The 27,004-nt window shown below is 44.7% G+C and overlaps 2 protein-coding genes and 2 non-coding genes across 4 annotated transcripts; 1 reads left to right on the plus strand and 3 right to left on the minus strand.

Moving 5' to 3' along the window:
- Positions 1-902: 902 nt before the first annotated feature.
- Positions 903-8,467, minus strand: c13h14orf28 (chromosome 13 C14orf28 homolog). Its single transcript, XM_063007604.1, has 5 exons — positions 8,338-8,467; positions 5,430-5,954; positions 3,360-3,449; positions 2,295-2,429; positions 903-1,533 (listed from the first exon to the last, which is right to left on the minus strand). Exons 1-5 carry the CDS (start codon positions 8,412-8,414, stop codon positions 1,350-1,352), a joined length of 1,011 nt encoding a protein of 336 aa, XP_062863674.1. The 5' UTR covers positions 8,415-8,467; the 3' UTR covers positions 903-1,349.
- Positions 8,468-10,753: 2,286 nt separating this feature from the next.
- Positions 10,754-26,725, plus strand: ptpreb (protein tyrosine phosphatase receptor type Eb). The gene is made up of 21 exons (XM_063006724.1): positions 10,754-10,797; positions 12,248-12,365; positions 14,046-14,117; positions 14,202-14,298; positions 16,864-16,937; positions 18,034-18,167; positions 18,518-18,608; positions 19,560-19,636; positions 19,766-19,802; positions 20,671-20,768; positions 20,863-20,982; positions 21,241-21,404; positions 21,986-22,121; positions 22,707-22,856; positions 22,948-23,041; positions 23,779-23,855; positions 24,030-24,164; positions 24,843-24,968; positions 25,386-25,537; positions 25,630-25,765; positions 26,207-26,725. The coding sequence occupies exons 3-21, from the start codon at positions 14,051-14,053 to the stop codon at positions 26,279-26,281; spliced, it is 2,040 nt and encodes a 679-aa protein (XP_062862794.1). The 5' UTR covers positions 10,754-10,797; positions 12,248-12,365; positions 14,046-14,050; the 3' UTR covers positions 26,282-26,725.
- On the minus strand, positions 18,884-18,957 carry trnat-agu (transfer RNA threonine (anticodon AGU)). The gene has a single exon. It is a non-coding gene; the product is annotated as a tRNA-Thr (tRNA).
- On the minus strand, positions 19,212-19,285 carry trnat-agu (transfer RNA threonine (anticodon AGU)). Its single transcript has one exon. It is a non-coding gene; the product is annotated as a tRNA-Thr (tRNA).
- Positions 26,726-27,004: the final 279 nt, after the last annotated feature.

Consider the following 27,004-nt stretch of genomic DNA (forward strand, 5'->3'; position numbering starts at 1 on the left):
GATAGACAGATAAACAGACAGACAGATATATAGACAGACATATAGACAAATATATAGATAGACAGAAAGACAGCTAGCTAGATAGACAGACATACAGATAGATAGATAGATAGATAGATAGATAGATAGATAGATAGATAGATCAGACAGATAGATGTATAGACAGACAGATAGATGTATAGACAGACAGATAGAGACAGACAGTCAGACAGCTAGCTAGACAGACAGACAGCTGGCTGGCTAGACAGACAGATAAATGGACAGACAGATAGATAGGTAGACAAATAGAAAGACAGACTAGACAGACAGATAGACAGTCAGACAGACAGATAAATATATAGATAGACAGAAAGACAGCTAGCTAGACAAACATACAGATAGAACAGACAGACAGACAAAAGACATATACTGTATATATATATAGACGGACAGACAGACCGACAGACAAACAGCTAGCTAGACAGACAGACAGATAAATAGATAGACATACAGACAGACATACAGGCAGATAGACAGATAGAACAGCTAGCTAGATAGATAGACAGACAGACAGATAGACAGACAGACAGACAGCTAGACCAGCTAGCTAGACAGACAGATAGACAGACAGCTAGACCAGCTAGCTAGACAGACAGACAGACAGACATACAGATAGATAAATAGATAGACAGATAGACATAGACAGATAGATAGATGGATATGTTTAAAAACAAACACAGCAACTTAGATGATTGAACATTTGTATGGTACATGATCAGAATCATGTATTTGTAGATCATTTGTATAAGACTGTATACAGTATATATAAACCTGGTGCACTCTGGACTGCTCATCAGTCCCAGTTTCTGTAAACTTGATTCTGAGTGAGAGAAAAAAAAAAGGACGCGGCTATTCGGACAAAGTGGTCGTTCTAGCTTTAATCCATCACTGGTTTGCAGATGTCATTTTTTAGTTCAGTGTCATTAAGAAAATGCAGATAACGCATTTCAGTGAAGCAAATAAAACATCTAGGGGTGAGTACAAGATTCAAAACCATACGGCAAATAATGCTAGAAAGTTTGGCAGTATTAAGCATTGTTTCCACAGGTCTGCACACCCAGCCAGAACTAATACAGTCCACTTTTAAAATTCTTGGATTCCAAGCAAAAACACGAGCTGTTGAACTCAGCTTTTCTGATTCTGAGGATTAGATACAAAAATAGAAAAGTCTGATATCAGAGTACGAAATTGAGCTACGACACCCTAGGAGGATTAACAAAACGACTGATCAGCTACATGTAACATGATTATTACTGGAAATAGAATAACATGATCGGGCTCATAAGATAGGGGGCTAAAAGACTGAAGTTTCATTTATCCTGGGAGCGGACGTACACCAGGGAGGACAGGAGCAGCAGTTCTGGAGGTTTGTTCAGTAAGATCAGGTTGTCGTTCCGAAGTCCGTCGTAGTGCATCCAGTAGCCGTCGATCTGGAATGCTGCAGAGTAGTGGTGCTCCTCCCGGTTGAACAGAGTAGCGCCCTCTAGCGAGTACCTGTAGAAACGCAGAACACGAACAGTGGGAATAAATTAAATTTAATTCTGTATAGCTGGATCTACGTTCTGTCCAGCAACAGGCAGCAAGATTCTGACAGACACACAAATAAGCTTTTTTAATTTAATTTAACCCTTCAACCCTAATTTTACACATTTGTGCATTTTCTACCCCACCACCCCATCTGTTAATTATGGTCCTTGCACAGCGTTTGAAGACCCCGCCCACATAGTCCGGTCATCCCGCCCTTGCAGACACGGAGGCCAATTAGTGTCACCGCCAATTATGCCCCCTAGATGGCGCCCAGCGGCACTGAATATTGTTATTTTTAGACAATCATAAGCCATATCTGAGGGTGCAAAGGGCCATGACGGGTTCCCTCTGATGCACACACTGATGCCGACACACCTCCAGACTGAAAAATCGCCCCCCCCCCGCGCCATTGTTGTATTAAATAAATACTGCCCTCCTACCCCTCACTTCACATGTGCAACACCCATAAACTTTATATACTGCATATACTTTATACATACTTTATATACAATGACAATACAGGCATTCATTCATTCCTGTTTGGAAGCTGGGATCACAGCACAGAGTCTGCTCCTATATGGCGTCCCTAAATCCAAAACACTTAAGAGCCCAACACTGGCTGCTAGGCAGAGCCAGGATTCAAACCCACAACCTTCCAATTGATAGTACAAAGCTCCAACCGATGAGCTACCACTACTGTATATCAGTGTGTGACAAAAAGGACTTACCTATGATGGGACAAGGCCAGATAGTACGGTACGTAGGACAGATCCTCCGATTTCCACATCTGCATGTTAAGGATGATGAAAGGAGGAGGGCCGTAGCAAAACTCTCGCTGGGAGAATTCTCTCAGCCCGTTACACCTGTAACGAGCAGGGTTTGCAAGATAAAGAACAACTCTAAATACTGGTCGTGTGGGATTAAACTGCTTAACAGGCCGTATGTGTTTGCCCACCACTGCCCTACATTCATTGACATCCAGCAGCCAATCATATCTATCGTGTGCAGAACCCTGGTCTCAGCGACAATGGTTAGCATGATATGCAGCTTTATTAACATACACCGATATGTTACACATGATATCAGCTCCACTTACCATATAAAAGCACTTTGTAGCTCTACAATTACTGACTGTAGTCCATCTGTTTCTCTACATATATTTTGAGCCTGCTTTCACCCTGTTCTCCAATGGTCAGGACCACCACAGGACCACCACAGAGCAGGTATTATTTGTGTGGTGGATCATTCTCAGCACTGCAGTGACACTGACATGGTGGTGGTGTGTTAGTGTGTGTTGTGCTGGTGTGAGTGGATCGGACACAGCAGCGCTGCTGGAGTTTTTAAACACCTCACTGTCACTGCTGGACTGAGAATAGTCCACCAACCAAAAACTATCTAGCCAACAGCGCCCCGTGGGCAGCGTCCTGTGACCACTGATGAAGGTCTAGAAGATGACCGACTCAAACAGCAGCAATAGATGAGCGATCGTCTCTGACTTTACATCTACAAGGTGGAGCAACTAGGTAGGAGTGTCTAATAGAGTGGACAGTGAGTGGACACGGTGTTTAAAAACACACACCACCATTATGTCAGTGTCACTGCAGCGCTGAGAATGATCCACCACCGTAATAATACCTGCTCTGTGGTATCAGATGGTCAGTAATTGTAGAACTACAAAATGCTTCTATATGGTAAGTGGAGCTGATATCATGGGCAGTGAGTGTAGAAACAAGGAGGTGGTTTTAATGTTATGGCTGATCAGTGTGTGTTACCTTTATTTAAATGCGTCTTACCCGTTTTCCTTGCATAGGATGATCTTCGAGCAGAAGAACTCGTCCACTGCGGACTGGATTGGATCTCGATCGGGAAGCTCATGTGGAGGGCTGCGGAGAGGGAAAACAGTCATTAATATCTGGTCACCAGTGCAACTCACATCTTACCAAAGCCTCTGTATTGACAATTCTACTGTACAGCCAAAACTATACACACCCCCTCTATAAGTACTGATTTATGTGGTTCAAGCAACCCTGTGCTAACAGGTGTATAAAATCAATCACAGCTTCCAGCCTTGTGGTTTCCTTTTGCACATAACCTCAAGCACAACTAGTAAAACCTTCCTTTCTGGAAGGAAGCCACACGTTCCCAGCCAAGAATTTTCCCCTGTGTGCTTAGTACATGTAATATAAACAAAAGCGAGAAGCCCGAACATGTACTTCTCCATTACGTAACCAGTGCATTTTACTAGGATTTTAACGTCATGTTTTACACTTCGGTTACATTCATGGTTACACAGGATTCACCAGGTCAAGTTTAATATCAAACACAGTCAGTCATGGACAAGTTTATATCTCCAATTCACCTCACTTGCATATTTTTGGACTGTGGGAGGAAACCGGAGCTCCTGGAGGAAACCCACACAGACACGGGGAGAACATGCAAACCTCACAGAGAAAGGAATTTCTAACACAGGACCTTCCTTCTGTGAGGCGACAGTGCTACCCACCGTGGCGCTTGATTTCCTTAATAAACCCACCACTTTATTTCCCATTATTCGATGCTAGTGAAGCATTTTCTTTTCACTAGTCCCTACTTCTCTCCAAATTTAGGCATGTCCAAGTCCCTACTCCAATCCCTCCATTGCTCTAATTGAGAACTGAGTAGAAAAGCAGAACTATATTCTATTCCACGTATAACTATAGATGTAGTGATGGGCAGTGTGTGATTAAAAGCTCTTGAGTTCAAATCCTAGTTGTACTATCTACGTCTGGCTGTGTGTCTGTAGTGGGAGGGACAACGATGAAGCCGGATTCCTTGTACTACAGCGATTAAAACCTGTGCTGACCGGTCGAGGGGTTTGCATGAGGGACGACTGATTGAAGATTGCACTGTGTGCCTCTCTGATAGGTCAGTATGACAGTCACATGACCCCTTCTTGATTGGGGGTGGGAGTGGCGGCAGGAGAGAGATCCGATCGGACAAAACTGGACAGCTCCCGGAGGAATACCCATCCAGACACGGGGAGAACATGCAAACTCCACAGAGAATGGAATTTCTAACCCAGGACCTTCTTGCTGTGAGGCAACAGTGCAACCCATGGTGCCACCTGATTTCCTTAATAAACCCACCACATTTCATTTATTTGATGCTAGTGAAGCATTTTCTTTTCACTAGTCCCTACTTTTCTCCAAATTTAGGCATGTCCAAGTCCTACTTCAATCCCTCCATTACTCTCATCAAGAATTCTATTCTATTCTATGTATAACTGATCTCTATTTTTCCTATATTTTTCCTATGAGTTCAAATCCTAGTTGTGCTATCGACCGGCCAGATGCCTACACAGACACACGACTGGCTGTGTGTCTATACTGGGAGGGACAACGATGAAGCCGGATTCCTTGTACTACAGCGATTAAAACCTGTGCTGACCGGTCGAGGGGTTTGCATGAGGGACGACTGATTGAAGATGGAACTGTGTGGCTCTCTGATAGGTCAGTATGACAGTCACATGACCCCTTCTTGATTGGGGGTGGGAGTGGCGGCAGCAGAGAGAGATCCCACCCAGACACGGGGAGAACATCAGAACAAGCAAACTCCACACAGAAAGGACCCGGACCGCTCCCACCTAGGAATCGAACCCAGGACCTTCTTGCTGGGAGATGACAGTGCTACCCACCGAGCCGGAGTGCCGCCCTAGTATCTTCAAAGAACCTGACTGCATGTCTTTGGACTGTGAAAGGAAACCCACTCGGACACGGGGAGAACATGCAAACTCCACACAGAATGGACCCGGACCGCTCCACCTGGGAATCGAACCCAGGACCTTCTTGCTGTGAGACAACGGTGCTAATCTGCGCCCTTCTTACCTGATATTGATGGTGTTTTGAAAGAACTCCTGGTAACGGCACGGGCAGCACCAGCTGGTGCAGAGACTCTCCTGGACGGTGGACATCAGATTCTCCAAGTTCTTGGTGAAGTTCTCGTGCTCGTTGCCGAACAGGTCGATCTCCAGAGCGGCGTGCTGGATCTCGGAGCGGTACTGGTACTTGGACATCCTGTCCCAGATCCACAGGATCTTGACCGTGGTGTAATCGTACGAGTCCATCAGGTACAGGAAGTGCTCCACGAAGCGCTTCCCCAGGAACAGGCCCACCTCCCGACAGATGGTGTGATTGTCCCGCAGGATGACGTACAGCAGCATGAGGAAGCCGTCGATGGTGCAGGTGTTCTTCAGGTTGATTTTTACGTAGAGGGGGATGCAGGAGACGGCCTTCTGACCGGCCCTGATGGTGTACACGCCACCCCATGGAAGCACGGGTCTCCAGAAGGAGCAGTGTTCATCGTCAATGTTCTTGATTAGAGCACGGATCTCTTCGAACAAGGTTTTGGTCCTGGTGAAAGTGAGAAATGTATTAAATTTGCACCAGAGTAGTGAGTAATAATAGTGTTTACATAGACGAAAAAAGAAATGTACGTCATTTCACGTTAAAATTAAGGAAATTAACAGGGGGATGAATGTGGGTTTGAATTTAGACTAGATTTAACATACACCGATCAGCCATAACATTAAAACCACCTCCTTGTTTTTACACTCACTGTCCATTTTATCAGCTCCACTTACCATATAGAAGCACTTTGTAGTTCTACAATTACTGACTGTAGTCCATCTGTTTCTCTGCATGCTTTGGTGGCCTGCTTTCACCCTGTTCTTCAATGGTCAGGACCCCCACAGGACCACCACAGAGCAGGTATTATTTGGGTGGTGGATCATTCTCAGCACTGCAGTGACACTGACATGGTGGTGGTGTGTTAGTGTGTGTTGTGCTGGTATGAGTGGATCAGACACAGCAGCGCTGCTGGAGTTTTTAAACACCTCACTGTCACTGCTGGACTGAGAATAGTCCACCAACCAAAAACATCCAGCCGACAGCGCCACTGATGAAGGTCTAGAAGATGACCGACTCAAACAGCGGCAATAGATGAGCGACCGTCTCTGACTTTACATCTACGAGGTGGACCGACTAGGTAGGAGTGTCTAATAGAGTGGACAGTGAGTGGACACGGTGTTTAAAAACTCCAGAAGCGCTGCTGTGTCTGATCCACTCATACCAGCACAACACACACTAACACACCACCACCATGTCAGTGTCACTGCAGTGCTGAGAATGATCCACCACCTAAATAATACCTGCTCTGTGGTGGTCCTGTGGGGGTCCTGACCATTGGAGAACAGGGTGAAAGCAGGCTCAAAATATATGTAGAGAAACAGATGGACTACAGTCAGTAATTGTAGAACTACAGTGAGTGTAGAAACAAGGAGGTGGTTTTGATGTTATGGCTGATCGGTGTATAATGCAATATCCCCCTCTATCAATTCCTAGCTCTCATGTGCTTCTATGTGAACTTCAAGCAGGTCTCATATCTCTAAATGCGCTCAGAAGAATCAAGGAACTAGGAGGCATCTCAAGTGGGGTACATGGGCGCATCCAAGCAGGTGACATAGAATTTTCTGACCCACTTTTATGTCAGATGCCGTTCCTGACACAACCCTCCTGTTTATTCTGGCTTGTGCCTGGCACTACGGTAGCAGTGATGTGTCCCCCACCGATGGATAGGTTCACAAACTGCCATGCAGGCCTGGAACTCATTATACCTTACATGTTCACTCACATCTTCCAGCAATGGTGGTACTAAGCTGAGTGCTTTTCAGGTCTATTAGCTAATCTGTTACGCAACACCTTATGACATGTTGATATTCTTAGAGTCACGCTGTGCTCTATGTGTTCCTCTCTAGTACAAGAACCCCTACCTGACCACCCCTCCCTCGGACACGGCCTTTTGTGTGTGTTGAGGACCTGGATGTATGATCAGGTACAGTGTCACCCATGTTCAACCAGCTTCTGATTCATGTCAGACCTGTTTCTGTGGTATCTGAATTACATCCAGCAATTCCGACGAATGGCATCTGGGCGTAGCAAGACAGTCTGTGTTTTCTTTTCGACCTTGGCAAGACTCCTGTTCCATGCACTTTTTAATGCAGGTCAAACTAACCCTAATTATGTGGGCACAAAGAAGTCACCAATCATATACTTACATAAACTGACATTACAGAACTTACTACACTATGCAAATAATAGTCTGTAAGTAAATGTAGGCATGTTTTAATATGTGTTTAATCCTATATATTGTAGAAATGCCAGGATAAATCAAGTATAGAACCAATAATGCATGTGTGAACATTCTGGACAACAAAGTAGTCACAACTGTACTTAGGAACTCATTTGAACATACAAATTGAGCGCACTTAGATTAAATATTGTACTTTATCATTCACTACCATACAAACGCAACGCTGTAGACAATTTATGTCCAATGCATAACAAATTCAACCTTATTACAAGCCATTCAGCGACGTCGCATTAAATCCCAAATTCTTTGGACTATGAGCGTTTACAAGTACGTTACAATTACCTCGAGAACAGTTTCTCACCCAAAAACACTGGCGTACGTGAACGCTTCTCTTAAAGCAGCAGGCAACTGTATTTTATTACATTAATTAAATTAATATGTATAAAAGTGGACGTTTTAACGTACAAACTATTAATACAGAGCCTACCAGAGCTATATTCTGTCGTTTAATTGTAATATACGTTGATAATACAGCATTATATAAGTAGGTAGTAAGTAGGTAGATGGTGTGTTATGAAGAACGGTTAGCTCAGTAGCTAAAAGGCGTTTAATGGCTAAAACTGTAACACTAAGTTTTATTCTCACCTCTCAATTTGCTCCCTGCACCCAGAGTCCGACTCCAACTCTTCGGTTTCACTTAAAAAGCAAAGTTCTCTCTCCATAGTTTGCAGTTTTCATGTCTCGCCTCGAACCTACACACACAACATGGCTCTGTTATCATAACATCCCGTCAATGCGCGCTCCCGTCACGCCCACCTCACGTGCACGTCGTTCGGCTCAGTGGGCGTGGCCAGGAAAGAACAGGACTCTTCTATGGCTGTGTTTCATTCCGAGGGGATCACTACTGCGCCCTAAAGCCTTACAAGTGCACACTATGTGAAGTGACCGCTCTAAAGGCTGTATTGCATATTAGGGTCATGCTGTGCTCTATGTGTTCCTCTCTAGCAGAAGAATCCTTATCTGACCCTCCCTCCCTCAGACGGGGCCAATTTTGTGTGTTCAGCACCCGGATGTATGATCATGGTCATGATCACAGGGAACAGTGGTAGCCTAGTAGGTAGAGCTTTGGGCTATCAACTAAAAGGTTGAGAGTTCGAATCCCAGCTCTGCCATGCAGCCACTGTTGGGTCCTTGAGAAAGGTGCAAGGCCCTTAAACCCTCTCTGCTCCAGGGGTGCCGTACAATGGCTGACCCTGCGCTCTGACCCCGACTTGTATAAATGACAAATAAAGGCGTTCTATATCTATTTTCTTCTATAACAGCCTCCACTTTTCTGGTAAGGCTTTCCAGAAATACATGGAGGGTGTGTGTGGAGAGGGGCATTTGTAAAGTCAAGCATTGATGTTGGATGAGAAACCTTGAACCCTTGACAGATAAATCAGAATACATCCCAAATATAATCAACAGGGTGCTTAAAGCTGGAGTTTCATCATGCCAAACAAGTCAAACCCCGCCATACTGGACCTTATTTTGTGATGGGTGTGGTTGAAACAGCTAAACTGCTGTGAAAGGTCCTTAAAAGTGGAAGCTTTTCTTTAATGTAGGGCAGGGACTACAAGTGGCTGCTTCAAGTGATCTCAAGTCAAACCGTCCCTACAGATCTATACCTTGTATCTCAGCTGTTTTGGTCACTTAACTCTAAAAACACACCGTTATAAAAGAACTAAGCTGTGCCAGTGTTCCATTTACACAGTCATGGGAAAAGAAGTTCCAGAAGTTATTACACCTCAATACCAGCATGATATTTGTGTATGAAAACGTTCAACTACAACTCCAACCAAGAATGTTTACTTACAGTGGTGGGGAATCTTTCATTTATCAGTGACCTAAACACAAATGAAAAACACAATTAGTAAAAATCAGTAGTTTAAATACAAGAGAAAAATAATAATAATGAAATAAACTGGTACGCAAACGCCCCCTTGTGGAGGCTTAATGTTACACATTGTATAAAAAGAGTAAGATGCATATGTTTGTGTTGTCTGGGTCGCATAAAAAACATGGACAAAATGTGGGTTGCTTGAAAAAAACACCATACAGCCAAACGTAAGTGGACACTGACTAGAACCTTGTTGGACACCCCATTCCAAAACCATGGGTCCTACCTTAAGGCTATAATTCATATTTCATATTGCCACACATTTCCCCCCTCAATACAAAAAAGCACTTAATAGACACAAAGGGCCGTGTCTGAGGGAGGTGAGGCTGGATAGGGTTGTCGATAGGGGTGATGTTATGACATCATTTATATTTACATTTTCGGCATTTAGCAGATGCATTTATCCAAAGCGACTAACAGTACTATGACAGCATACTGTCTGAGCAATTGAAGGTTAAGGGCCTTGCTCAAGGGCCCAACAGTGGCAGTGGTGAGGCTTGAACCAGCGACCTTTTGAGTACTAGTCCAGTACCTTAGCCACTAGGTTACCAGGTACATAACAGGCATGGGCTCAGTAACACTGTCCACATTTTAATAGCATGAAGTACCCTACTGGCCAGACGTGCCATTCTGATGAGATGGAAGCTTCCCTCTCCGCCTACCCACAACTGGTGGCACCAGGAGCTCTTGGGCAAACTGGAAAAGCATTTTACAAAACGTGGTCGTCCGTCCTAAACACTATTAAGGAATACTGTAAGAATGGCCCTGCTTTAAAATCTCCACCTGATCTCAACCCTGTAGAACACCTATGAGATGAACTGGAATGCTGACTTTAATGCACGAATTCCTACAGACACACAAACTCTGAGGAAAGCCTGTTATAGCTGCAAGGAGGGTGTGTATTCCATGGGTTAGGGCTCCACATGGTATACTCGCATCCTGTGCTGTAGGCTACTGGGAGCACTGGGGACGTTATGACGATGACGCAGCGCGAGGTAGCGCTCGCGACGCGGCGAAAGCATCGGCGCGTGCAGCTCTGCAAATGAGCACGAGCGGTTACAAAAATCTGCTTTTTATAATAAAATAATATTAAATAATATTAAAAGGCTGCACTGCGCTTCATTCCAGCTTCGTACTGAGCATCATCTTGTGGAAGGACCAGAACGGTAAGAAGAATCGAATGCATTTGAGATGCTAGAGATCATGGAGCTGTTTATTATCTCGTGTGTTGATTGTATTTGTGTGGATGCGCGTGCAGAATCAGGATTAGGCTTTTTACATCAGGCCTTATTATTTAATTCGGATTTAAAATATAATCCGAATTATAAATGCAGTATTTACACTATGTGCATGCGAATAGGTTTTGATTCTTACTAGCACGTTACCATTTGCATCTTGTTTCATGCTGTCATTCATGTCATTGCATATTTCTGTCATTTAAATAGCCCACGAAATGCCTTATAGACTGAGCTTAGTGGGGCAGGCAACATGGCCAGAAGTATGTGGACACCCCTCCTAATGATTGCATTCAGGTGTTTCAGCCACACCTATTGTTGACACATTTGATGTGGAGCATCTTCAGTGCTTTATCAAGCTTATTAACACACCTTGGGCATGAATCGGAACGTTGACTGCTATTCAGGCCTTCTATGTATGCTCCTTTAACTAAATGGTTACAAATTCCCACAGACACACACCAAAATCTTGTCGAAGCATAAAGGCTGTAAAAATGGGGAAAGCACTTGGTTTTGGAATGGGATGTAAGACAGGGTCATTGTCAGGTGTCCACATATTTTTGATCATTTAGTGTACAAATTCCCACAGACACATTAATCTAGTCAAAGAGTACAGCCTGCATACATGAGGAGGGCACTTTCATATTAATCTACATGGTTTTGGAAAGGCAAGGTCATGGTCAGGTGTCCACATACTTTTGATCATATAGTTTATTCTACTCATTGTAAAGGTATTTTGATTTTGAACTATATTTGAATATGTTACTTTAGCTGGTTAATAAATTTGGAATAGATCATTTCTACTGCAGACTGATCTAATAGCTTCACTACAAGACCAAAAGTATGTGGACGCCTGACCATAAGCTTGTTGAATGTACAACATACTGTTTAAAATCCATTGGCATCATTATGGATCGCTGCTATAGATTAATAAAGGAACACATGGATCACAGTGTGGTCCTCCGTACGCTGTACGGCTCTCTGTAAAAATTCACTGCCGGTGGATGCGGTGCTAGTCTGACCCCCTAATAGTAATTGCATACGTGAGTCCATCTATATACACTATATGGCCAAAAGTATCTGAACACCTTACAATGAGCTTGTTTGACACTCTAATTCAAAACCATGGGCATTAATAAAGTGGCACTATCACCCTCTTTTAGAAGCCATTGACTTTTTTGGAATAGCTTTCCACAAGATTTTAAAGTATGCCCGTGGGAATTTATGCCAATTCAGTTAAAAGAACATGGTTGGTTATAGTATGTATGGAACAGTAGGTCCAACAATCTCATGATCAGGTGGTCACATACCTCAGTCTTGTGTGGTAAATATAGTGTAAAGCCATCTTCCGGTATTGATCTTGCTGTCGTTCATTTGTTAGGGCTGCTTGGCTATGACTGTCATATCCGAACTGGACAGGATGATGATCTTCACCCTGGAGTGACCAGACAAAACGATTGGACAGAAATTATCTGCATTACTGGTTTGGACCAACATCTGTAAGTATCATGTGGGTCATTATTTATAAGGGTGGGAACCTGTGACCCAGTTGTTGCAGTTTTTGTCATGTGGACATCTGACCATGAGCTATTTGGACATCCCGTTCTAAAACCCCAGTCTGTAGAAGTTTGTGCCTATTCAAGGCCACTGACGTTGGACGAGGAGACTTGGGTCACTGTCGACTTTTCCACGCTTACCTATTAGCCCTGTTTTTTCCCACCCAGCAGACCGATGGCCAATTTTGTTTGCTGTAGGCACCACCAATTGTGCACGCTAGATGGCGCCCAGCCAACCGGATGCAGAGCCGAGAATCGACCCAGGGAGTTCAGAATCCCAGCACTGGTGTGCCACCTGGGTTAAAGAACTTGGATGAATTATTTGACTGACCTGCACATCAGTCAAATTTTGATATCAACCCTAATGCAATACATCTGGGATGAATTAGAATGCCAACTATGAGCCAGGACTTGACTTTATTAATGATTATCAAATGCTTATCTGTAATCAGCCGCAGTCAAACAGCCAATCGTGTGTCTGTATAGGTGCCCGACTGGCTGATAGTAGATAGTACAGCTGAGATGGACATATGGACATATGCCTGGACGGGGTCTCACAGAGAGCAGTATAGCGTACGGAGAGCGACACACTTCTGTCTATTTGTGCCAATGCTAGATGGTGCCCAGCCGACCGGTAGCAGAGCCGAGATTCAAACCAGGGAGTTCAGGAAGCAAATCCCAGTAGTCATGTACCAAAAAGCATTAAAGAAAACGTCTTAAATGACCCACAATCAAAACTTACCTCATGCTTGTATCCAAAGTGACCTACAGTACTGAGACAGTCTATTGTGTAAGCAATTAATGGTTAAGGGCCTTGCTCAAGGGTCCAACAGTGGCAACCTGGCAGTGGTGAGGCTTGAACCAGTGACCTTTTGATGAATAGTCCACAGAATAAATGAATGAAGGTCTTACTCACAACAACAAACACTACTGTTACATATCAGATATACACATAGATTTATATTTTTTTATTACCTTTTGTTCTGTCCCAGTTTTCCTGCCATCACAGATATTTTTAGCACTGGAATTATATCCGAAATGTCCTAAGAGACGGTACTTCTCCTGAGACGAGTCTATAAATAGCGAGATGAAATGGAACTCCTTACTTATTAGCTTATTAGGTATAACATCATGTAATAATGGGGGCACGGTGGTACGGTGAACTAACAGCAAGAAGGTCATGGGTTCCATTCCCAGGTGGAGCGTTCTGGGTTCTCCACCTCTTCCTTTGGGATTAATAGAGTGATCTGTCTATGTAATGTCTGACGTTACTGGCTTACAAGCAGTCTTAGTAAATCGAGGCAGTAATCACTCTATATACGTATATACACACACATACACACACACACACACACACACACACACACACACACACACTTGGGGAGGGGGGTATCCTCAAATCCCTCCCTCCCTCAATATACATATTCACTAGGGATTCCGGGCACTGAAGCTGGATGAGGATACCTGGGTCACTGTCAACATGCCAATTCATCCCACAGGTGGTCTGTGCAGGCTTAGGACCCAACTTGTGCAACACACCTTAGTGCTGCACCACCCAAATCAATCAATCACTGTATGTTTATGATTTTTCCACTCACCGTTCTTCCCTCTTGTTGCGTCCAGTCGCGATGGTCCTGTTCCTGGTGGCCGCACATTCTGTCTCCAACAGCAGCGCACACGCCAACTGGACCGTAGGCAAGTCCAGTCAGTTCTTCTGTTCTTCTAATTGCTGATCTTTGTCATTTTTAACACCCGTGTTTTGTTGCTTCTTCTTCTCAGGGCCTCCTGCTCCTCAGGGTCCGCACGTTCTGCCCTCTGCCCTCGTTATCTTGCTTCTCCTGCTCATCCTCGTCCTGCTCACAGCTTACCTGCTCAGGTACACCACACACAGGGCATACAGGGTTAGAATTAGTGTTAATAAATGACATTAGTGAGGTTTGATTCAATCTGGAGGTAAAGAGCTGATGGCGGGAACTGCAGCAGTTTAACTGTGTGTGTGTGTGTGTGTATATATACAGTATATATACTGTATATATATATATATATATATATGACTTTTCCACTAACTATTTTATATATACACACACATATATATATATATACAGTGTATCACAAAAGTGAGTACACCCCTCACATTTCTGCAGATATTTAAGTATATCTTTTCATGGGACAACACTGACAAAATGACACTTTGACACAATGAAAAGTAGTCTGTGTGCAGCTTATATAACAGTGTAAATTTATTCTTCCCTCAAAATAACTCAATATACAGCCATTAATGTCTAAACCACCGGCAACAAAAGTGAGTACACCCCTTAGTGAAAGTTCCTGAAGTGTCAATATTTTGTGTGGCCACCATTATTTCCCAGAACTGCCTTAACTCTCCTGGGCATGGAGTTTACCAGAGCTTCACAGGTTGCCACTGGAATGCTTTTCCACTCCTCCATGACGACATCACGGAGCTGGCAGATATTCGAGACTTTGCACTCCTCCACCTTCCGCTTGAGGATGCCCCAAAGATGTTCTATTGGGTTTAGGTCTGGAGACATGCTTGGCCAGTCCATCACCTTTACCCTCAGCCTCTTCAATAAAGCAGTGGTCGTCTTAGAGGTGTGTTTGGGGTCATTATCATGCTGGAACACTGCCCTGCGACCCAGTTTCCGGAGGGAGGGGATCATGCTCTGCTTTAGTATTTCACAGTACATATTGGAGTTCATGTGTCCCTCAATGAAATGTAACTCCCCAACACCTGCTGCACTCATGAAGCCCCAGACCATGGCATTCCCACCACCATGCTTGACTGTAGGCATGACACACTTATCTTTGTACTCCTCACCTGATTGCCGCCACACATGCTTGAGACCATCTGAACCAAACAAATTAATCTTGGTCTCATCAGACCATAGGACATGGTTCCAGTAATCCATGTCCTTTGTTGACATGTCTTCAGCAAACTGTTTGCGGGCTTTCTTGTGTAGAGACTTCAGAAGAGGCTTCCTTCTGGGGTGACAGCCATGCAGACCAATTTGATGTAGTGTGCGGCGTATGGTCTGAGCACTGACAGGCTGACCTCCCGCCTTTTCAATCTCTGCAGCAATGCTGACAGCACTCCTGCGCCTATCTTTCAAAGACAGCAGTTGCATGTGACGCTGAGCACGTGCACTCAGCTTCTTTGGACGACCAACGCGAGGTCTGTTCTGAGTGGACCCTGCTCTTTTAAAACGCTGGATGATCTTGGCCACTGTGCTGCAGCTCAGTTTCAGGGTGTTGGCAATCTTCTTGTAGACTTGGCCATCTTCATGTAGCGCAACAATTCGTCTTTTAAGATCCTCAGAGAGTTCTTTGCCATGAGGTGCCATGTTGGAACTTTCAGTGACCAGTATGAGAGAGTGTGAGAGCTGTACTACTAAATTGAACACACCTGCTCCCTATGAACACCTGAGACCTAGTAACACTAACAAATCACATGACATTTTGGAGGGAAAATGACAAGCAGTGCTCAATTTGGACATTTAGGGGTGTAGTCTCTTAGGGGTGTACTCACTTTTGTTGCCGGTGGTTTAGACATTAATGGCTGTATATTGAGTTATTTTGAGGGAAGAATAAATTTACACTGTTATATAAGCTGCACACAGACTTCTTTTCATTGTGTCAAAGTGTCATTTTGTCAGTGTTGTCCTATGAAAAGATATACTTAAATATCTGCAGAAATGTGAGGGGTGTACTCACTTTTGTGATACACTGTATATTATTTGTGACTTTTCCTCTAACCATTATATTCTGACCTTCACCCTTGACTGTATTTAAGACACGCCCCCTCCGACACTAGCCGACCCATTTTTTTCACCTGCACGAGGAGGGTTTTGTATGGAGATCTGTATCGCGCACGAAGAATCTCCATTATCCCCCGTCTTTGGGCTGGTGGAGGTCTTAATCGCAGTGGTTATAAGGAATACCATATAGTTGCCCAAAGCTGAGATTCCAACTGGCTAGGGTGGAGTCTGTTATAGCTGCAAAGCCCAGTGCCTATGGTACCTATGGATATTCAACAAGCTCACGCTGAAGTAGTGGATGTTTCTCTTAGAAGTGTCTGCAAACTTTGGACTTCAGCTATAACTGGATTGAAAATAGGAAAAATATACAATATATAAATGTTTATAACAGCAATTCAATGTGCTGCTATTTCGCTGAACAAAGGGCCCTGTTGTGTGTGTGTGTGTGCGGCTTGTCCCAGCCAGTCCAACAGCTGTCCGAGCATTAAAAACGTCCAGCAGTCGCGCTAGCCCTTGCTATTAGCTTTCAGCTGCTGCACGGCATCACAGCTCCCTCTCCCATGAGAAAGAACAGCTTTAGATGGTGTTTGTTGTTACTCTTCGTCCGTGTTCCTACGACGTGTCGATCAGCTTGTTTTTAATGTTTGTTTGTTTTTCCCATCGTGCAGGTTCAGACACCAGAGGAAGGATCTCGTCACTTCGGTCGACAAAAAGCTACCTAATGGATTTCTGGAGGATCAAGGTACGTCCACAGTGGTTCCCTGTCTAAATGCACTGTTACACATCGTGTACACAGCTTTTCATTATTGATATGTAAACGAGGAGGAAACTGGACAAAAAATAGTAAAGATGCTGGAACTGCACTCTGTTTTACACTAAACGTCCAAAACTATTTGGACTCCTGAGCATGAGCTTGTTATCTAATGGATTTCTGGAGGATCAAGGTACGTCCACACTGTATTTGTCCCTACTGGATATGCAAACGAGGGGGAAACTGGATAAAAAATAGTAAAGTTTCTGGAACTGCACTTTATTTTACACTAAACATCCAAGATTATTTGGACTCTTGAGCATGAGCTTGCTTCCTAATGGCTTCCTGGAGGATCAAGGTACATTCACAAACGAGGGGGAAATTGAATAAAAAATAGTAAAGACACAAAAACGTCACCTCATTTTAGACTAAATTCCAAAATTATTTGGACTCCTGAGCATGAGCTTAGTTCCTAATGGCTTCCTGGCGGACCAAGCTACATCCATACAGTTTTTTCCCTACTTGATACCACATACACCAGCCTAAACGCATTACTTACACATCGTGTACACAGCTTTTTCACCTTTATTGATATGCAAACGAGGGGGAGATTAAGCAAATATTAGTAAAGATGCTGGAACTTCATTTCATTTCAATAACAAATGCTATTGAAATATTAAACCAGAGTGACCTTTGTGTGATCTTTACAGCTAGAACAGCAGCCGCTCCTTAGAAGTATGTCTGTGGTAACTTGTGCCCATTCATTCTCATTACTGGGCACTGATGTTAGACTTGATTGATGTACCAGTTTATTCCAGAGCAGTATTTAAAAAGCATGCTGGAGCGGGAAAGGGCCTTTCCTAAACTGTTGCTGCAAAGTTGAAAGCATCTAATTTCCTTGATATAATCGAGTCATTACATTTGTTAGCGACTGCTGTGGCTGTGTGACTTCCATTGATTCTATCATTAATTTATGAGTGTGATTTAATGACTGCCATGCAGGGCCCTAGTTATAGTGTTAGAAACTCGCTTACCTCAAAACCTGACCCACATTCACTGCCGTGCCGCGTCTATTTCCGTCCCTCAGACCAGACCGTGGTGCTCCTGCCCAGATCTCCATCTCCGTCCAAGCATTACTTCCCCATCCCGCTGGACTCCCTGGAGGAGGAGTACCGCCTGCGCATGGCGGACGATGGCAAGCTGTTCAGAGAGGAGTTTAACGTGAGTTGTTTATTTATTTATTAGGATTTTAACATCATGTTTTTACACTTTGGTTACATTCATGACAGGACAGGAAAAGCTTATTCCAGCTTTTCAATGGGCACAAGGCACACAGTAACACACACACACACACACACATTCACCTATAGGGCAATTCAGTGTCTCCAATTAACCTGACTGCATGTTTTTGGACTGTGGGAGGAAACCCACACAGACACAACATGCAAACTCCAAGACCACCTGGGGATCGAACCCAGGACCTTCTTGCTGTAAGGCGACACTGCTTTACTCAGATACCTTTCTTTCTTTACGACATGCTCACGCGACCCGCTTTACCATTTCCTCCGCAGTCTCTGCCGTGCGGGTTCGGTCGCGGGACGTTCGAGGAGGCGAGCCGAGAGGAGAACAGGGACAAGAACAGATATCCCAACATACTGCCCTGTGAGTATAAGAACCTGGACGCCTGACCGTGAGCTTGTTTTGCATTAATTTAGAGCCCGACTTACATTATACAGTCTAAGCAACTTGCTCAAGGGCCCAACAGTGGCAACCTGGCAGTGGTGGGGTTTGAACCAGCAACCTCTGGATTACTAGTCCAGTACCTTAACCACTAGGCTACAACATTTAGCAGACGCGTTTATCCAAAGCTACTTACATTATACACTCTAAGCAATTAAGGGTTAAGGGCCTTGCTCAAGGGCCCAACAGTGGCAACCTGGCAGTGGTGGGGTTTGAACCAGCGACCTCTGGATTACTAGTCCAGTACCTTAACCACTAGGCTACAACTGCCTAAAAAACTACATTGATGCCTTTATCCAAAGTGACGTACATTACAGTTACAGTATACAGTCTGAGCAATTGAGGGTTAAGGGCCTTGCTCAAGGGCCCAACGGCAGCAACCTGGCAGTGGTGGGGCTTAAACCAGCAACCTTCTGCTTACTAGTCCAGTACCTTAACCACTAGGTTTATCCAAAGCTACTTACATTATACAGTCTAAGCAATTAAGGGTTAAGGGCCTTGCTCAAGGGCCTAACAGTGGCAACCTGGCAGTGGTGGGGTTTGAACCAGCGACCTCTGGATTACTAGTCCAGTACCTTAACCACTAGGCTACAACTGCCTAAAAAACTACATTGATGCCTTTATCCAAAGTGACGTACAGTACAGTTACAGTATACAGTCTGAGCAATTGAGGGTTAAGGGCCTTGCTCAAGGGCCCAACGGCAGCAACCTGGCAGTGGTGGGGCTTAAACCAGCAACCTTCTGCTTACTAGTCCAGTACCTTAACCACTAGGCTACAACTGCCTAGAAAATTACATTGATGACTTTATCCAAAGTGACGTACAGTACAGTTGCAGTATACCGTCAATTGATTAGGTTTATTTTTGTTAACAGACGATCATTCCAGAGTGTTGCTTTCACACACAGATGAGCGTACATACTCGGACTACATTAACGCCTCATTCATAGATGTGAGTACCGCCCCTGTTTATTACTTATGGAATAATAAATCAAACCATTACAAATGCGCAGCCCTTTGAGACTTGCTCTGAATTTTCGGATACGCAGAATTTAATATGCTACTATTTTGTTACGTCTAGGGTTACAGGGAAAAGAACAAATTCATCGCCACTCAAGGTAAGCAGAATCTTTCCATACTTATTTTATGTATGCAAAACTTAACGTAGCCAATTAGTCTTTCACTGCTGGGGACCCCGATCGCTGTCCAGTACCGATCGCAGTCCAGTGGAGGAATGCTGAGATCAGCGTGTGACTCGCATCAGAGGGAGCGTATGCCAGGCAAATATACCAAATATACAGAGCCACACCCTGATCCCATTATCCCTCGTCTCTGTGCAGAGGTCGTAATTCGCTCAGTTATGAGGAGTCCCTATCTGGTTTATCCTACCCTATGAACAACAGCCAATCGTTGTTCATGTAGCTGCGTGAGTTTCGAACCGACAAGGTCTAAATGTCAGCTCTGGTGTGCAAGCGTGTTTTACCACTGCGCCACCTAAGCGGCCATATGTAACTTGAAGTGCTAATATGGCTTGTAAGTGTTTAAACAAGCAAATTTTACAATGCTGTGGTGTGTCAAATCAGATACATCAGTGGTCCCCAACCACCGCGCCGGTCCGTGGGCTATTTATTACTGGGCCACACAGAAAGAATGAGGAGAGATCGCTAGAAAAGCAGTTTTCACTGCCTCTATTTTGGGTGTTATTTTCTCCAATCACCCCTAGGTGGGAGCATCATCTCGTTTCAGCGAATTATATCTTATATGAAACCGGTCCGTGGTGCAATAAAGTTTGGGAAACACTGAGATACATGACGACTGATTACATACAAAATGTTTAGAACAGCAGTTGGTGCTATTCTCTACACACCATTTGCCTGGCCTAGTAGTTCAATGATATAAAAATGTTAGAAAATTCCCACTGAATTACTAAAAGTTTCTTAAAATGTATATGGAAACACGGATCTCTCCGGATCTCTCCGGTCGCAGGGCCGAAACCGGAGACGGTGGCCGATTTCTGGAGGATGGTTTGGGAGCAGAAATCCGCCACCATAGTCATGCTGACCAACACGCGAGAGCGAAAAGAGGTACGTAAAGACGGCGATTTCCTGCTGAATCTTTTTATTTTGAATAATACTGCACATTTATATTAATCTGATCTAATTGTTCGGTCTTTTTTAGGAGAAGTGCTGCCAGTACTGGCCTGACCAGGGTTGCTGGAGGTACGGGTGTGTCAGGGTGGCCGTGGAGGACGTCACGGTGCTGGTGGACTACACCGTTAGAAAGTTCTGTGTGCAAAACGTGAGCGCAAATGTATTTGAACCCCTGACTATGTTGGACATTCTGTTTTAACACTGTGTGAGTTAATATTTGTGTGTGGGAATTTGTGCCTATTGAGTGAACAGCGGGGTGCGGAGCATCCCAGTCATTCACAAGCAAAAAAGGCTTTTCCCTAAACTGTTGGCACAAACAAACGAACGCAAGGATTAGAACAAGTGTCCACAAACTCTTAGTCACACATACACAAGTATTAACACTAACATTCTGTGTGAACGTTAGCACGCTGCGGACGGCTGCAGATCCCAGAGGTCGATTACCCAGCTCCACTTCACCAGCTGGCCCGATTTCGGGGTCCCGCTCTCCCCTATCGGCATGCTCAAGTTCCTCAAGAAGGTCAAGACTGTTAACCCAGCGCACGCCGGACCCATAATAGTCCACTGCAGGTAAGCTTGAGGGCTTGAGAACCTTAAATTATCTTTACTGGACGTTTCTGAAGGAGAACGTCTGGTCATCTGTCTGTGATTGATTGAACCATGACCCAGTTTGCCACTAACCTTTTCAAAGTGCCTCCAATGAGACGAACTGTTTGATATGACGCAGTAAAAGCGACTCAGGCAGAACAAACAAAGCTTACCGTAAACAAAGCTTACCGTGTTTGAATCTCAGCTTTGCGGCTGGACGCCCCCCTAGCGGGCACAATTGACTAATACCTGCAGCAGACAAAATTGGGTGGGAAAAAAAGGTGGACCGGGTCCTCGACACTGTGTAAGGTCCCTGGTTAGTAGCCCGAGCCGTCTGTACAGAAACGGAGGAATGCTGAGATCTAGGTGTGACTCTCCATGTGCAAGACTGGCCTCATGCATGAATCCACCGAAGTATGGGGGAATAATAAGGGGTCGGAGGGATCATGTATCAGGAAAATATACCCTACTCAGGTGAGATTGGGGTCCCAATAGAGGAAATCTGGGGGGCAAATACTTTTTTACAGCATTACATACATCTGATTCGATTCTTTCGTATCCAGCGCCGGGGTCGGTAGAACCGGGACGTTCATCGTGATCGACGCCATGATGAACATGATGCACGCGGAGGGCAGGGTGGACGTCTTCGCGTCCGTGTCCCGGATACGAAATCAGCGGTGCCAGCTCGTCCAGACAGACGTGAGACCTTCTGCTAACGGTGGCATGCTGTATGACCATAAGTTGCCTTAGACTGCTGCCTACTGAGGTGTCTTATTTTGAAGGGTGGGGGGGGGGTAAATCTACCAGGGAGGAGGTTGGTGGGGGTAAATCTACCGTGGAAGTGTGTGTGTGGGGGGTGAATCTACCAGGAAAGTGGGGGCTAAATCTACCATGGAAGGGGGGCAGCTAAGTTTACCATCTACCAGGGAAGGTGGTATTAATCTTGGTATAAATCTACCGGGGGGAGGGGGGGTACATCTACTAGGGAAGTGGGGGGCTACGCTATACAGTGTTTGTGACTATAACAGCCTCTATTCTTTTTGGGAAGGCTTTCTACGAGATTTTGAAGTATAACTATGGAAATTTGTGCCCTATGACTTACAAAAGAAGCCACAGTCATGCTGGAACTGCAGGGGGTTTTAGGCATATAATATATTTTATACTATTCAATTCATTCACCATTTACTGATGGGCGTGGCTAAAACACCCAAACTTCATAATTACAAGTGGAGTCCACACTCTTTTGGTAATTTTCTAAGATCTCTCCTGCTCTTGTTCCTGCAGATGCAGTACTCGTTCATATATCAGGCGCTGCTGGAGCATTACCTGTACGGGGACACCGAGCTGGACGTGTCCTCGCTGGAGGGTCACCTGCACAGACTTCACAGCACGCATATATACATGGACCGTGTGGGACTGGAGGAGGAATTCAGAGTAAGAGAAGCCCAACTTTATGACATCAGATCCTACACGCATGTTCTCCGGACACTCCGGTAACGTCCGTTTGGGTTCTTCTTTCTTGCAGAAGCTGACCAACGTCCGGATCATGAAGGAGAACATGAGAACCGGGAATCTGGCGGCCAACATGAGGAAAAACAGAGTACTGCAGATTATTCCATGTAAGGAAATGCCTCAATCCGTTTGGATCATACAGCTACTGACCATTACTGTCCATTTTATCAGCTCCATTTACCATATAGAAGCACTGTGTAGTTCGACAATTACTGACTGTAGTCCATTTGTTTCTCTGTATGCTTTGTAAGCCCCCTTTCTTGCTGTTCTTCAATGGTCAGGACCCCCACAGGACCACCACAGAGCAGGTATTATTTAGGTGGTGGATCATTCTCAGCACTCCAGTGACACTGACATGGTGGTGGTGTGTTAGTGTGTGTTGTGCTGGTATGAGTGGATCAGACACAGCAGCACTGCTGGAGTTTTTAAATACCGTGTCCACTCACTGTCCACTCTATTAGACACTCCTACCTAGTTGGTCCACCTTGTAGATGTAAAGTCAGAGACGATCGCTCATCTGTTGCTGCTGTGTCTGATTCACTCATACCAGCACAACACACACTAACACACCACCACCATGTCAGTGTCACCACCTAAATAATACCTGCTTTGTGGAGGTCCTGACCATTGAAGAACAGGGTGAAAGCAGGCTAAAAATGTATGTAGAGAAACAGATGGACTACAGTCAGTAATTGTAGAACTACAAAGTGCTTCTATATGGTAAGTGGAGCTGATAAAATGGACAGTGAGTGTAGAAACAAGGAGGTGGTTTTAATGTTATGGCTGATCAGTGTATATATATTTACACATCCATCCTAATGAATTTTTCTTTTTCCTCCCTCAGATGATTTTAACAGGGTAATATTATCTGTGAAGAGAGGCCAAGAATTTACAGATTACATAAACGCATCTTTTATAGATGTAAGTATCCGTTTTTATGTCCATTATTAATCCTAACCTGGTAAGTAATTCATAAAGACCCACCTGTGCTGGGCAGTGTAACCGGACACCCCGAAAGACAGGTGGTAGTGGTGGGGCGGCAAACGAAAAGCCCGGCTATTGTAATACGCTGAATGTGTGTTTACCTGTGTGTAGGGTTACAGGCAGAAGGATTACTTCATCGCCACTCAGGGTCCGTTATCCCACACCGTCCAGGACTTTTGGCAAATGGTGTGGGAGTGGAAGTGTCACTCCGTGGTCATGCTGACCGAGCTGAAGGAACGAGAACAGGTACATAGCGTTAGCTATCCGAAACGCACCCAATAACATAAATGGTCAAAATTATTTGGACACCTGATCCTATTTCAAAAACAAATGGTATTAAAACAAAGTGTTCCTATGTGATATTGTCAGCTAGAACAACAGACGCTCTTCTGAGAAGGCGTCTCACAAGACTTTGAACTATGTCTGTGGGAATTTGTGCCCATTTAGTCCAAAGATGACAGCATTTATATGGAAGAATACTAAAGTTGGTCAAGAAAGCATCAAAGCTGAAAATGGACCTTGCTTTGTACACAGGGGCATTCATGCTTGGAACAGGAATTGAGGCTTAGGGCCTTGCTCAAGGACCCACAGTGGCAACCTTGCAGTAGTGGGGTTTGAACTGGCGACCTTCTGCTTACTAACCTGACAGATGCATTTGTGTTTTTACATGGACACAAGTTCCAGAAGAGACTTCTGAAATTCCACAGAGCCTGTTACATTTGCAAAGGGGGCTCACATACTTTTGCTTCCACAAAGAGTGTATTGAGGAATCGATACACTTCACACAGCATGAATTAGAAGCTTCCGGAACACAGCCTGCTTTCTATATATGGAAAACTGGTTGGACGGATGACCATGAGGTCCAGTCCTGATTGATTGGAGTGAAATACTGACCCATCGTAATTTGTCTGTTTCTGACCGTAGGAAAAATGCGCCCGGTACTGGCCGGCGGACGGAAGCCTGTCCTTCGGGGAATACGCCGTGGAGCTGAAGAGAGACGTGCAGTACGAGGCGTTCAGTCTCCGGGATCTCCTGCTCACGTACGCGCCGGTAAGTTGAGGGCCTCGCTTAAGGGCCCAACAGTGGCAACCTGCCAGTGGTGGGGCTTGAGCCAGTGACCTTTCGATTACTAGTCCTCAGTCCTAGTACCTCAACCACTAGACTACAACTGCCCTAATGTGTAGATATATTTAGGGCATGATTGCCAGTAGTCATATTCCAATATCCCAAGAATACTGCTACAGTGGAATGATACTAAAAAGTGGCGTACATGACGAGAAGTGCGTCAACTTCATGACGTATGACCTCCGAAACCCAGTTCTAGCCGGTTTAGACCAGTTCCCTTCCTATGTTCTAGCTAAGAAAGTGTTGGGAGTATTTTCCGCTGTTGGGAGTATAAAGGGTGATTATTTTCTTTCCTTCTTATCACACTGTCCGAGTTTCTATAAGTCTGATGTGTATTTTCAGGAGAAGCAAAGTCGCCTGGTCAGGCATTTCCACTTCCACGGCTGGCCTGAGGTCGGGATCCCGTCGGACGGAAAAGGAATGATCGATCTGATCTCCGCGGTGCAGAGACAGCAGCAGCAATCTGGCAACCACCCCATCGTGGTGCACTGCAGGTACTCGTACAATCATTCATTCTTAACAGTGTTAATTTTTCATAAGGTGCTACAAGGACCCTCTGTGTGTGTGTGTGTGTGGGTTTGTTCAGTGCCGGGGCGGGCCGGACCGGGACCTTCATCGCCCTCAGTAACATTCTGGAGCGGGTTAAAGCTGAGGGCTTGCTGGACGTGTTCCAGACGGTCAAGAGTTCACGCACCCAGAGGCCGCACATGGTCCAGACTGTGGTAAGAATTTATATAAAAACATTCTGCACATCACATTATAACAGCGAGCTGGTGCTACACTGACCCACCTGCAGTCCAGATCTGTCTTTATAGGGTTATAATATTGTCCTGTTTACACTGACCCAATTTGGATGGACTCTTCTTTATTCCAGCCAAAAAGCCTTGCACATACAGAGGAATAGCTATTCTCTGTGTATCCTCAACCAGACAGTAGGGGCCGCTGCCTCCCTCAGACATGCCAGTTGTGTCTAGTGAGGACCGAGTCCTGTTGGACTGAAGCTAGAACCCTAAATTCTCTACCTATAGGCGATGGACTAGCATATTAATCACGCCCAGTTTTTTATTTAATGCCTGTTAAAGACATTATTCATATTGTCTGAGGTTTGTATGCCACTAGTTCATCTTCCTAAGCAGTAACCGAGTGTCCTTTTTATTTTGCAGGAACAGTACGACTTCTGCTACAGAGTGGTTCAGGACTTCGTGGATATTTTCTCAGACTACGCCAATTTTAAATAACCAATCTGATGTAAATACGTGCTATGACTTGATTACACTATGCACTTGACATTACTTTAGGCTTCCATGTCTGTTTGTGTTTTCCCCCCAATTTGGATATACTCGATTCCCCTTTTACTGGGCCTCACGGTGCATCTTTACACCAGCCGGCGGCGGATATCGGCAAAGCGCTTGGACGAGCACGGAGGACCACACTACGCTACACGCTACTCCCGCCGTGTTTTTGCCTGACCAGACAGCAGGAGTCGCCTCTGCCACAGCCAGGAGACGATTCGCCATCCAGAGTTCCTATATTTTGGTCTAATTCTGACCTGAAAGTGTGTATTTCACTCCCTCACATTCCACTTCAACTCAAAACACATAAATTCTACGAACAAAAAAAAATCCACAGTATAATAACATTCATTTTGATTAAACTTTTTGTTGCTAAATAAACAAAATGTGGCGCTGGTCTCAATCGTCAGGACAATTTACCCAAACATACTGGTACTGGAATTACAGTAGGTAAATATAGCATGAATGAAAAAGGGGGTTGTGGGCGCAGTGGTATATACGCCGAGGTGTGGGTGTGTGTGTGTGTGTGTGTGTGTGTGTGTGTGTGTGTGTGTGTGTGTGTGTGTGTGTGTGTGTGTGTGTGTCAGAAGTATAGTGCCTCATGCATAGTATTATCTCACACATATTATCCAGTGGCTATTTAGTGCAGCTTATTCACCTTTTACATAT

This window comes from Trichomycterus rosablanca, chromosome 13 (assembly GCF_030014385.1).
Source record: "Trichomycterus rosablanca isolate fTriRos1 chromosome 13, fTriRos1.hap1, whole genome shotgun sequence".
In the NCBI taxonomy this organism is placed as follows: domain Eukaryota; kingdom Metazoa; phylum Chordata; class Actinopteri; order Siluriformes; family Trichomycteridae; genus Trichomycterus; species Trichomycterus rosablanca.

What these genes read in the sequence shown, in the direction of transcription:
- ptpreb (XM_063006724.1), top strand. Translation starts at nt 14,051, where the DNA reads ATGGTCCTGTTCCTGGTGGCCGCACATTCTGTCTCCAACAGCAGCGCA. An exon ending in TAAACGCATCTTTTATAGAT is followed by an intron (nt 23,856 to 24,029) that starts GTAAGTATCCGT and finishes ACCTGTGTGTAG; the next exon opens with GGTTACAGGCAGAAGGATTA. An exon ending in CGCACATGGTCCAGACTGTG is followed by an intron (nt 25,766 to 26,206) that starts GTAAGAATTTAT and finishes TTTATTTTGCAG; the next exon opens with GAACAGTACGACTTCTGCTA.
- c13h14orf28 (XM_063007604.1), bottom strand. Translation starts at nt 8,414, where the DNA reads ATGGAGAGAGAACTTTGCTTTTTAAGTGAAACCGAAGAGTTGGAGTCG. An exon ending in CAAAACACCATCAATATCAG is followed by an intron (nt 3,450 to 5,429) that starts GTAAGAAGGGCG and finishes CCCTCTCCGCAG; the next exon opens with CCCTCCACATGAGCTTCCCG. An exon ending in ATCCTATGCAAGGAAAACGG is followed by an intron (nt 2,430 to 3,359) that starts GTAAGACGCATT and finishes TGCTCGTTACAG; the next exon opens with GTGTAACGGGCTGAGAGAAT.